Below are 13,360 nucleotides of genomic sequence, written 5' to 3' on the forward strand. Positions count from 1 at the left end.
TCCTGCAACTACTTACTCCAAGGCCTAGTGCTTACTATGGAGTGTAATCCTACTGAAGTTAATAGAACTATGCCGGGATAGCAAGCGCTCTGGACCCTGGTAACACTAGAAGCTCTGAAAGACTTCCAGAAATCATATCCCTACTCATCATGGCTGGTGAAATCCAGCAAAAACTAGCTAAGTCCAAAATTTTAACAGGGAAGGCCATCTGCCCACATCCCTGTAGCATCTAATAGTCCAGCGAATTTTCCAGAAACCATCTTTGGACAACAATAGTCTCACAGCTCACCACCTGCCCTACCTAAGTAAAATCATACAAACATTATCAATGATGTGACTCCAATAGAATGTACATTTGCCAGTATCCAAGAACCTTCACAAGCAGGGTTCAGAGCAGGCCACAGTACAGAAATGGCTTTCGTCACACTTATGGTTCCTTGTTGTGGTGGACGGAGCTGAAACCTCCATGCTCATACTTCTTGACTGAGTCACAGGCATCAGCTGCAAGGTCTTACTGACCTGCTTTCATCACCTGTCTGAGTGATCAGCATAATTCAAAGTTGCTTCTCTCCAACAGATCAGAGAGTAGAGATGGGCAACAGCTCCTTGTCTCCAAGCCCTCACACAGAGATCAGTCCTGCCCCCTCCTTTTCAACAACCCTAGGAAAAATCATTAGGCATCATGGACTCCAGGGCTGTCAATGTGCTGATGTCACCAACAGGCTTTACAGCTCATTCTCAACAGTGCTGGTGTCACAAAGCCCATGTGAGATAAGCCCACAGATAAGACACAGACATAACAATACCTACAGGAGACAAGCACCTGACTGAAGCTCAATCGAGGTGAGACAGAAGTGAAAGCTGGTAGGAAGAGGTAAATGATCTGAGGATCTTAAAAAAATATGACCCTGTCCTCCATCAAAGGCACCTGTCAAGATTGCTCAGGTAACATGAAGCTTTGGAGTACTGCAAGACTCATCCCTGCTTCTTGGGAACCAGGTAACAACAATACCAGGAATGCCTTCTTCCACCTCTGCGGATCCAGGAGACTTCACCTCTTTGGATCAGACAAAGACCTCACAATCCACCTTGATTATCATACACATTGTAAGGAGAGTGATCACTTTAGATAAGCTATTATCAACAGGAGAGTGGGTTTGTGTGTGTGTGTGGGGGGGGGGGGGGGGGGGGAGGAAACCTGGATTTGTGCTGGAAATGGCCCACCTTGATTATCATACACATTGTAAGGAGAGTGATCACTTTAGATAAGCTATTACCAGCAGGAGAATGGGGTGGGGGGAGAGAAAACCTTTTGTAGTGATAATCACCCATTTTTTCATGGTTTGTATGTATAAAAATGTCTTCTTTATTTTCCACAGTATGCATCCGATGAAGTGAGCTGTAGCTCACGAAAGCTTATGCTCAAATAAATTGGTTAGTCTCTAAGGTGCCACAAGTACGCCTTTTCTTTTCACAATCCATGTTTGTCACCTCTAGATCGGGTGACTGTAATTCCCTCCACTTTGGGTGATCAATGAGGGCCAACCCAAAACTCCAGCTTCTTCACCTGGCAGCAGCCTCTTACTGAGTTGCAAGGAACACACGACACCAGAGTTCCACACTCCCCTTCTGGGAATGGGCCCAGTTCAATATCCGGTCCTAAACCTCAAAATCTTTAATGGGCTGGGGCCAGGTTAGCTGCTCATAAGACCACAGTGCTCTTTGGGGACACGGATGCTCCTAGAGTAAGAATATTGGCAGCTGAAGGCAGGGTGAATTGGGTACTGGACCCTACACAGTGAAATAATCTACCAGGGGAGACCAGAATGCATTCTAGACTCACCATCTTGAAAGCTCAGTGCAAAATGCATGTTCCTGCAAACGCCTAACGTAGCTGTAGTAATGGGGCAAAAATGATTTTATATAAATACATATACAGCTCTTACCCCAGGTAGGTGAGAGAAGAGCCCAGCCTGGTTTGTCTTGTGCCTCTCTTATTTTATTATCTCCATGCCTGGCTACTACAGCAATTCATACTCTCTGTGTATCACAGCTAGCCAGATTGTTAAAAGACTCTTTTTCTACATGTCACAGGTGTTGAATTGTGACCTGGCCGCTATACTTGATGACATCACTCCTCTGTCACCGAGTGGGGCTTTCATAACACCTGACAAGTAGTCCTCCTACAGCTTGCACTCTCATCCCTGTTTCTTGCCTAACCATACTAAGAACATGAGGATGCAGTTCACAGAAAAGAACCACAACAGCTTGGTCTTGCAGGCCCTCAACAAGCAGAGAAAGAATAGGGAGTTCTGTGACGTGGTACTCAGCGTGGACCAGCAGGTCTTCTCTGCCCACCTCAATGTCTTGGCAGCTGTGTCTACCCACGTGAAGAATCTGATCTCAAGCAATGACATGAAGTTAGGTGATGAGCTTTTTATCATCATCGATGCTAATTTCCTGAACCCTACCTTGGTGGAGCAGCTGCTGGACTATTTCTACACTGGTAAGGTGTTGGTGTCTGAGAAGAATGTGGAGGAGTTGCTGAAGGGGGCTAACTACTTCAACTCGGAGTCTCTAAGAGCCCACTGCTCTGACTTCCTCCTTAGGTCCCTTAAGAAGAACAACTGCCTGCGCTACCTGTTCCTAGCCAACACTTATGAGCTGAAAGAGGTGGCAAACAGTGCCTATGCTGGTATCCGTGACAACTTCCACTACTGGTCGGGCCCAGAGGGAATTTCAGACCTCCTGCGCTGCCCCCACCAGATCTTTGGCAAGCTGCTAAGGGATGAGAACCTTCACGTGCAGAACGAGGATCAAGCCTTCCTTGCCCTGCTCCAGTGGGTGAAACACAAAAGGGGAGAAAGAGATAAGTATTTCAAAAAGTTCTTCCCCTACATTCATTTAACTGGTGTCTCAACCAAGACGCTGCTGGCTGCCAGCCGCGAAGTGCTGCTGTTTGAGAGTCACTCTGGCCCCCTGGCTCAGATGGAGACCATTTTGAGTGACAGAAAGCAAGAAAGTCCTCAAAGTCTGCTGCTTTTCCAAAGAAAGGGGGCCTTAATGGACTCAGTGGTGATTTTAGGAGGCCAGAAAGAGCACGGTAGATTCAATGATGGGGTTTTTGCTTACATTATTGAGGAGAACATGTGGCTAAAACTAACAGAGATGCCATATAAAGCAGCCGCTCTCAGTGCAACTTCAGTCGGGAGGTACATCTACGTCTCTGGAGGAACAACAGAGCAGATATCTGGCTTAAAGACTGCCTGGAGGTATGATATAGATAACAACTCTTGGACTAAACTGCCTGATCTGCCCATAGGTTTGGTCTTCCATACCATGGTGACATGTGGGGGAGTGGTGTACTCTGTAGGAGGCAGCACAGCCCCAAGAAAATATGTCTCTCACATCTACAAGTATGACGAGAGGAAAGAGAAGTGGACGCTGGCTGGGAAAATGAGCATTCCTATGGATGCAACTGCATTGATCACAAAGGAAGACAAGTCTATTTATATTGTGACGGGAAGATGCCTGGTCAATGGGCGTTTCTCCCGAGTAGGGATGGTGGATTGTTTTAACACTCAGACAGGGGAAGTGGTACAGTACCTCACCTTTCCCATTGAATTCAATCACAAACCTCTGTTGTCTTTTCAACAGGACAACATCCTGAGCATACAGAGCCACAAACAAAGTCTGAACATAAACCTGCAGAAGATTAAAGCCAACAAGTCCATGAACACAGTGCCTCTCTTGCCAAATAACTATACTTTGGATTTGTCTCATGCGGTATGTTCTATTGGTGACAACAAGGTGTTCGTGTGTGGAGGCATCATTTGTGCAGGTGACAAGCGACCTGAAGATTATTCTGTCAATCCAAATGCCTACCTGTTAGACCAAAAGACAGGGGAATGGAAAGTTTTGTCTGATCCTCCGGAAGCTCTGGATTGCCCAGCTTGCTGTACAGTTAAACTACCTTGCAAGATTCTCCGAAAAATTGTAATAAGATAATTTGGAAAAAACAAATACAATTCCTAGCAATAAAGAATGATTGAATCACTGATACAAACAAATGATACATTATGAATTCACTTTGTTTCTTTATGTCATAGCAAATTCCAGTGGATGTTACTATTTAGCATGCCCATCAGTGGTTCCTCATTCCAAGGAATAGTCACTTATTTGTATCTCAAAATTACAAATTTGATGTTCCTTCACTTTGAAGATTCTTTATTTCACCAACAGAGAATCATGTGCCTGAGATTATAGAAAGCATTCTTAAACTGAAAGAAGGAGTCTGGTAGTGTTTTAAATTTCATGCATGAATATTTTTGGGGTGCCCCTCATTTTGGGTCTCAGTCACATGTTGCATTCCATATTTGAGTCTGGCCAGGTTCAAAAGAATGCTGTGCAACAAAGGATATCTACATCTATTTACAAATCAAGGGCCTGCTCTTGTTCGCATGGAAGTCAATAGTTGCTTCAAAAAAGAACTAGATAAATTAATGGAGGATAGGTCCATGAATGGCTATTAGCCAGGATGGGCAGGGATGGTGTTCCTAGCCTGTTTGCCAGAAGGTGGGAATGGGCGACAGGGAATGTATCGCTTGATGATTACTTGTTCTGTTCATTCCCTCTGGGGCATTGGCCCCTTTCGGAAAACAGGATACTGGGCTAGATGGACCTTTGGTCTGACCCAGTATGGCCGTTCTTATGTTCTTATGCTTAGCCATTGAATTACATGGAAGTAAGATCAGGTTGGGGGTTAGAAGATACATTAATATTCAAAGGAGGTATATTTAGTTGATATGAGTGGGTAGTCAGGGAAAACTCAGAGTTTAAAAAATACAGTGGTGGCCGGAGAGTGGTAAGGGGATATAGAGTGTGTCATTAGCTTGACCCAGGGTCCTGAAGTGACTCAAGAGCCTCGTCTATGCTACAAAGTGATGATGGCTGCCAGCAATGGATCTTCCCGAATGAATGTTGATAATGCTTTCATGGCTAGTGTCGATGGTACAGAACTGTTTTCCTCACAGTTACAGAAAGTGTGATTGAGACTTACCAAGAATATTTGAGGCCTTGATGGACTCAGGAATGATTATTTAGAGGCCTAGAAGGAGCATGGTAGGTGGATTGATGAGGATTTTTGCTTCCATTATTGAGGGGAACATAAGGCTGAAACTAAGGGCATGTAATTTCCAGCTTGAGGAGACATACCCACGCTAGGTCTGATCAAGCTAATGCGCTAAAAGTGTAGCAGTCCCAAGTACAATCCCATCTGAGACCATAAGTATGTAAGAGGAAAAGGAGTACTTGTGGCACCTTAGAGACTAACCAATTTATTTGAGCATAAGCTTTCGTGAGCTACAGCTCACTTCATCGGATGCAAGGTGGCTAGTTCCTCCTGCTGCTGTGGCTACACTTCTGTTTTAGCTGGTATGTCTCCTCGAGCTGGAAATTACGCCTCCAGCTCCCGTGAAGGCATACCCTGAAAGAGATGGAAATAAAGCAAGTGGTGCTGAAATTGCTCTTATCCTACCTACACTAGAAGTAAAACCTTTTTCATGACCAGTTCAGAGGGTTCTATTGCGGACAAGTGTTGGCAGGAATGGGCCAGTTTCCCAATGTAGATGGAGTTTTATTCTTTACTCTCTCCCAGTTGGGCACTGGATTACGTGACATGAGTTGAGGTATCAGTCCTGTTACTAGTAGATAGGTGCTTACATCAGAAACCACCAGCACTGTCCTTAGCAGCTTCAGCAGAGACCCCAAGAACTGAACGCTATGGAGAATGAATTGCTCTTCCACTTAGGTCAAGGTTAAAGCAAATTGGCAGGCCAGCCTTTAGCTGGAGAACTTCAGTCTTCACTGTTGTTACTCAGGCCACTGATATTAGTAGGACTACTCACATGTGTGAAGATAAGCATGTATGTAAGTGCTTTGCTGAATGGGGCCTTAGTGTTATCTTTTCCAGATTTAATTCACTAACTCGTTATTAAGGAAGTATTTCCATGTCACTGTCTATTTCTAAAAAAAGAAAAGGAGTACTTGTGGCACCTTAGAGACTAACCAATTTATCTGAGCATGAGCTTTCCTGAGCTACAGCTCACTTCATCGGATGCATACTGTGGAAACTGCAGAAGACATTATATACACAGAGACCATGAAACAATACCTCCTCCCACCCCACTCTCCTGCTGGTAATAGCTTATCTAAAGTGATCATCAAGTTGGGCCATTTCCAGCACAAATCCAGGTTTTCTCACCCTCCGCCCCCCCCCACACAAACTCACTCTCCTGCTGGTAATAGCCCATCCAAAGTGACCACTCTCTTCACAATGTGTATGATAATCAAAGTGGGCCATTTCCTGCACAAATCCAGGTTCTCTCACCCCCTCACCCCCCTCCAAAAACCACACACACAAACTCACTCTCCTGCTGGTAATAGCCTATCCAAAGTGACCACTCTCCTTACAACGTGCATGAAAATCAAGGTGGGCCATTTCCAGCACAAATACAGGTTTTCTCATCCCCCCCCTTTTTCCCAAAAAACACACACACACAAACTCACTCTCCTGCTGGTAATAGCTTATCCAAAGTGACCACTCTCCCTACAATGTGCATGATAATCAAGGTGGGCCATTTCCAGCACAAATCCAGGTTTTCTCACCCCCCCACCCCCATACATACACAAACTCACTCTCCTGCTGGCAATAGCTCATCCAAACTGACCACTCTCCCCACAATGTGCATGACAATCAAGGTGGGCCGTTTCCAGCATAACATTGTGAAGAGAGTGGTCGCTTTGGATGGGCTATTACCAGCAGGAGAGTGAGTTTGTGTGGGGGGGGGGGCGGAGGGTGAGAAAACCTGGATTTGTGCTGGAAATGGCCCAACTTGATGATCACTTTAGATAAGCTATTACCAGCAGGAGAGTGGGGTGGGAGGAGGTATTGTTTCATGGTCTCTGTGTATATAATGTCTTCTGCAGTTTCCACAGTATGCATCCGATGAAGTGAGCTGTAGCTCAGGAAAGCTCATGCTCAAATAAATTGGTTAGTCTCTAAGGTGCCACAAGTACTCCTTTTCTTTTTGTGAATACAGACTAACACGGCGGCTGTTACTCTGAAACCTGTCTATTTCTAGATTCACTGGTGTTGTGCATTCTTTCTTATTGTGGGGTTGGGAATAAAGTAAGTCTATTTAGATGGGAATTTGAAGTTGCTTACATTCCCCAGTGGAGTTCCTCCATGTTGTAGTACTTTTATTCTTTATAATGCAGCCTTTCCCCTGAGGAAGAGATCATTCAGTTATTTGAAAAAGTGCTTCAGGTATGGCTGCAAACAGGTAACTTGCTCTTGTTTCTTAGTAGATACTTATTTCAAGCTGAAAGCGTTTTATAGAGAGTTGAAATTGCTGCCTGCTGGTCTCTTTGGCATCCGTTCTCATGCTGTATAAGCATCTCTGATAGCTCTCCCCAATTATTGCATGGTGATGGGGAAAAAATCTTTACAGCATTAGGAAATGCTGTGAGAATCAGTTTTCTTTCCTCATTTCCTTGATTCTGCATTATTCTTGCTGAGAAGCAAATACCCCAAAGAGAATAAATTGAAAATCCAGGGAGAATGCCAGTTTGGTGACATTTTTTGATATTCTAAGGAAACCTGCTGAGCCTAACACTACTTTTTCTTTATCCGTATCCTCTGCCTGCTGTGCTGGCTGTCCTTAGACTGTGAATTCCTCCATGCATGTGCTGTCCCTTCTTGAATGTTTGCCCAGTGCCTATGAGCACTGCTGTAAATAAATGATCATGAGAACATGCGATTGCCCCACACATCCAAGACGGAATCAAATCTCACTACTTCTTTGTCCAGAAACATCTCTAAAATCCACCCATTTCTTTCTATCCCTTCAGCCAAAGCTCTCAACCAGGCCCTCATCATCTGCTACCTTGGTTACTGTAACTCGCTGTGCACTCCCAAACGCTCACATTGGCCTCTTCCAGTCCAGTCATAGAATAGCTGTTAAGATTGTGAAACTACCAGGCAAAGACACAATGTCACTCCCTCTGTGACTCATCCCCTAGCTTCCCTGCCTCCATTCCATTAGTTCAAGCTTGTTGTCCTTGCCTTCAAAACCCTCTTTACCTATTCTCCCTGGCCTCTTTTGACATCGCCCCCCCTTCCCTCCCTGTTGCTGCTGGTGCCATTTGACTGCTTATCTCTGCTTTTTTCCACCCAACCCCTCATGCATGGAATGCCCTTTCTGAGCTCGTCTGCAGAGCCACTTCCTTCTCATTTGCATACCTCCTGAAAACCCACTGTTACTGTAACCACTACCAAAACCTAACCAGTTTATAACAACAGCAAGGGTACAGAGTTATTTGGGATAGTCTATTTGGGAAAGCTCACGAAAGCTTATGCTCAAATAAATTGGTTAGTCTCTAAGGTGCCACAAGTACTCCTTTTCTTTTTGAGTAGGAACTGTGCCTTTTATCTTTGGAAAGTGATTAGCACCCTAAAGTGATTAGCACTGGGAGAAACAGAGAATAGGGACTGAGAGGTTTAAACACACCCTTCTCTTCACTCCACCCTGGTCATCTACATTTAATTAACTCTCAAGATGACAAATCTATCTGAAGAGTTGAGTCATATCCAGGTCCACTAGAGTGGGGAGGGGAATTGTAGTGGAAAGAAACTAGGGTGACCAAATGTCCCAATTTTATAGGGACAGTCCTGATATTTGAGGCTTTGTCTTATATAGGTGCCAATTACCCCCCACCCCCTGTCCCAATTTTTCACCCTTGCTATGTGGTCACCCTAAAAGAAACGGATATAAAGGAATTGTATGGTAAGTAAAATATGGACTGTCCTTGTAACAGAAAAGCTTTCACAGCAAGTACATACATAAGAGACGTTCCAAAAAGAGGATAGGTATTTAGAAATTTGGTCACTCTCTTTAGTGTACTCAGAGAATCTAGAGTCTTTAGCCAGGTTCATTGAATATTAATACCTGATTCTGAATAAGTAATAAGGAATATATGCTGTAGTATGTTAACATTAATTGTATCTTTGCTTTAATAAAAATTCAAAAAAAAAAGAAAAACTAATAGAAACAAAGAGTCTCATCTTTTTCAAAGTATGTATCAAATGGCTCTAGCTAAACTGGAGAATATATGCAAGTTAGTTGTCACAGATTTTAAGAAAGATGAGGATTAGGAATATGATTTATAGTCCGTGGAAGTCCGTAGGAATCTTTCCATTGACTTCAGTGGGCTGTGGATCAGACCCTAGTCACCTACACCCACTTAATGTTAACTGTCATCAGTTTTTGATTTCTGTTCCACCCCAGCTCTTGTACATTAAAGTTCTGCGACTGCCAGTCATTTTCTAGATAAATGCCCGTGGTAGGCAGGGGTGAAAGTAAGATAAATTAGTTACCAGTACAGGGGCCTTGGGTGGAAGGGGTGGGACTGGGGGTCAGCCTCCCCCAGCCAGCCCTTCCATCCTGCTTGGCCTGTGCCGACAGGGGCTCCAGTGGCAATTTAAAGCGCCCGGGGCTCCGGCCGCTCCTGCAGTAACAGCAGCTAGGAGCCCCAGGCCCTTTTAAATTGCTGGGCCCTGGGGCAGCTGCCCCTTTTGCCCTGCTCAGCGGTGGCGGCCCTGCTGGTAGGGTGTCTACCCATCGGCAGCCCTGGGGAGGGGGCAAAAGGGCAGCGACGTTAAAGCACTGCCGTGGCAGCGCTTTAACGTCAACTGTGTACGGGCTGGTACGGATGGCCACTTCTTACTGGTACACCGTACCAGCCCACTTTCACCTCTAGTTTTAGGAAGCCTGTCTCATTTACATGCCTGAAGAATTTTATACAGCTTGTAAGGGTTGGTTTTAAAAACCCTACAATAATCTGAAAAAGACATATTCATAGAATCATAGAATATCAGGGTTGGAAGGGACCTCAGGAGGTCATCTAATCCAACCCCCTGCTCAAAGCAGGACCAATCCCCGACTAAATCATCCCAGACAGGGCTTTGTCAAGCCTGACCTTAAAAATATCTAAGGAAGGAGATTCCACCACCTCGCTAGGTAACACATTCCAGTGTTTCACCACCCTCCTAGTGAAAAAGTTTTTCCTAATATCCAACCTAAACCTCCCTCACTGCAACTTGAGACCATTGCTCCTTGTTCTGTCATCAGCTACCACTGAGAACAGTCTAGATCCATCCTCTTTGGAACCCTCTTTCAGGTAGTTGAAAGCAGCTATCAAATCCCCCCTCATTCTTCTCTTCCGCAGACTAAACAATCTCAGTTCCCTCAGCCTCTCCTCATAAGTCATGTATTCCAGTCCCCTAATCATTTTTGTTGCCCTCCGCTGGACTCTTTCCAATTTTTCCACATCCTTCTTGTAGTGTGGGGCCCAAAACTGGACACAGTACTCCAGATACTGGATACTCCAGATACTGGGGGGAGGGATAGTTCAGTGATTTGAGCATTGGCCTGCTAAACCCAGGGTTGTGAGTTCAATCCTTGAGGGGGCCATTTGGAATCTGGGGAAAAATTGGGGATTGGTCCTGCTTTGAGCAGGGGGTTGGACTAGATGACTTCCTGAGGTCCCTTCCAACCCTGATGTTCTATGATTCTATGAGATGAGGCCTCACCAATGTCGAATAGAGGGGAACGATCACATCCCTCGATCTGCTGGCAATGCCCCTACATATACGTCCCAAAATGCCATTGGTCTTCTTGGCAACAAGGGCACACTGTTGACTCATATCCAGCTTCTCGTCCACTGTAACCCCGAGGTCCTTTTCTGCCGAACTGCTGCCTAGCCATTTGGTCCCTAGACTGTAGCGGTGCTTGGGATACTTCCATCCTAAGTGCAGGACTCTCCACTTGTCCTTGTTGAACCTCATCAGATTTCTTTTGGCCCAATCCTCTAATTTGTCTAGGGCCCTCTGTATCCTATCCCTACCCTCCAGCGTATCTACCTCTCTTCCCAGTTTAGTGTCATCTGCAAACTTGCTGAGGGTGCAATCCACACCATCCTCCAGATCATTTATGAAGATATTGAACAAAACCGGCCCGAGGACCGACCCTTGGAGCACTCCACTTGATACCAGCTGCCAACTAGACATGGAGCCATTGATCACTACCTGTTGAGCCCGACAATCTAGCCAACTTTCTACCCACCTTATAGTCCACTCATCCAGCCCATACTTCTTTAACTTGCTGACAAGAATACTGTGGGAGACCGTGTCAAAAACTTTGCTAAAGTCAAGGAACAACACGTCCACCGCTTTCCCCTCATCCACAGAGCCAGTTATCTCGTCATAGAAGGCAATTAGATTAGTCAGGCATGACTTGCCCTTGGTGAATCCATGCTGACTGTTCCTGATCACTTTCCTGCCCTCTAAGTGCTTCAGAATTGATTCCTTGAGGACCTGCTCCATGATTTTTCCAGGGACTGAGGTGAGGCTGACTGGCCTGTAGTTCCCAGGATCCTCCTTCTTCCCTTTTTTAAAGATTGGCACTACATTAGCCTTTTTCCAGTCGTCTGGGACCTCCCCTGATCGCCATGAGTTTTCAAAGATAATGGCCAATGGCTCTGCAATCACATTCGCCAACTCCTTTAGCACTCTCGGATGCAGCGCATCCGGCCCCATGGACTTGTGCTCGTCCAGCTTTTCTAAATAGTCCCGAACCACTTCTTTCTTCACAGAGGGCTAGTCAGCTCCTCCCTATGCTGTGCTGCCCAGTGCAGTAGTCTGGGAGCTGACCTTGTTCATGAAGACAGAGGCAAAAAAAGCATTGAGTACATTAGCTTTTTCCACATCCTCTGTCACTAGGTTGCCTCCCTCATTCAGTAAGGGGCCCACACTTTCCTTGACTTTCCTCTTGTTGCTAATATACCTGAAGAAACCCTTCTTGTTACTCTTAACATCTCTTGCTAGCTGCAACTCCAGGTGTGATTTGGCCTTCCTGATTTCACTCCTGCATGCCTGAGCAATATTTTTATACTCTTCCCTGGTCATTTGTCCAATCTTCCACTTCTTGTAAGCTTCTTTTTTGTGTTTAAGATCAGCAAGGATTTCACTGTTAAGCCAAGCTGGTTGCCTGCCATATTTACTATTCTTTCTACACATCGGGATGGTTTGTCCCTATAACCTCAATAAGGATTCTTTAAAATACAGCCAGCTCTGCTGGACTCCTAAGAAATCTTCTTTTCCTGATCTTGACTCCTCGCAATCATGTTGTTTGTGAGAATGCAATCATTTCCAAAGAAATACACTGTGGTGTAGAGCCAGCCGCTTCTCAGAGAGACAGGACATCAGGAGAGAGAAAGAGAGAGAGGAAGGCAGAACACTCTAGCTGATTAAAGGAAAGTATTAGGAATGAAAGAATTAGGAATGAAAGAATGGTAGATGAGAGGCCTTGAAAGGGTGGAATTGTGAAGTGAGAACAAACTACATGGTAGGGTTGCTTAGGGCTCCAAGAGGAACATGGAATACACCCCACTGAACTTGGTTACCTTCTTCATAGGGTGACCAGATAGCAACTGTGAAAAAATGGGGCAGGGGGTGGGGGGTAATAGGTGCCTACATAAGAAAAAGTCCCCCAAAATGGGACTGTCCCTTTAAAAATGGGACATCTGGTCACCCTACTCCTTCATATAGTACTTTGTGTTCTATGGATGAAAAGTGCTATATATAAGAAATAGGAATTATTTTTATTTTATTGTCTTCACAAGATTATTTTTTTAAATAAATGCATCGTTGCTCTGACTTCATGTTGGAGTTGAATTGCAAAACCTCCAGGAAATTCAGCATCTTGCTTTGGTGTCTCTGACTTTCCCCTAAATCAGTGGTTCTCAAACTGTTGTACTGGTGACACCTTTCACACAGCAAGCCTCTGAGTGCGACCCACCTTGTACATTAAAAAGTGCTTTTTTGTACATTTAACACCATTATAAATGCTGAAGGCAAAGCAGGGTTTAGGGTGGAGACTGACAGCTCGTGACCCCCCCCCCCATGTAATAACCTCCTGACCCTCTGAGGGGTCCTGACACCCAGTTTGAGAACCCCTGCCTGAAATACTCTTTTATTACACTTTTGGGAAAAACTCTTCTGCCCTACAGGCCCAGTGTTTACTCGCTTATTTCATAATAAAACACATCTGAAGCAGGAGGGAGTGGTAAATCTGCATTTCCTTTGGGCGGGTGATGACATTTGGATGGTATGTGATGACATCACACCACACTAGTTGTTCCATTTTAACAAACTCACAAGGGCGGGAGGCCACCTACTTCCACTGTTTTGTTTTTAGCTGACTGTGACTGTCCCTACACGGGGAGTCTGGAACAGCATCGG

At 45.0% G+C, this 13,360-nt stretch overlaps 1 protein-coding gene across 1 annotated transcript; it reads left to right on the forward strand.

Moving 5' to 3' along the window:
• The first annotated feature begins 1,532 nt into the window (after positions 1–1,532).
• CCIN (calicin) lies at positions 1,533–4,053 on the forward strand. The gene has a single exon (XM_007066298.3). It carries the CDS (start codon positions 2,233–2,235, stop codon positions 4,006–4,008), a length of 1,776 nt encoding a protein of 591 aa, XP_007066360.2. The 5' UTR covers positions 1,533–2,232; the 3' UTR covers positions 4,009–4,053.
• The last annotated feature ends 9,307 nt before the right edge of the window (positions 4,054–13,360 follow it).

Source organism: Chelonia mydas, chromosome 5 (genome assembly GCF_015237465.2).
Source record: "Chelonia mydas isolate rCheMyd1 chromosome 5, rCheMyd1.pri.v2, whole genome shotgun sequence".
In the NCBI taxonomy this organism is placed as follows: Eukaryota; Metazoa; Chordata; order Testudines; family Cheloniidae; genus Chelonia; species Chelonia mydas.

Excerpts from the sequence above, each read along its gene's own strand:
- CCIN (XM_007066298.3), top strand. The coding sequence starts at position 2,233 with ATGAGGATGCAGTTCACAGAAAAGAACCACAACAGCTTGGTCTTGCAG.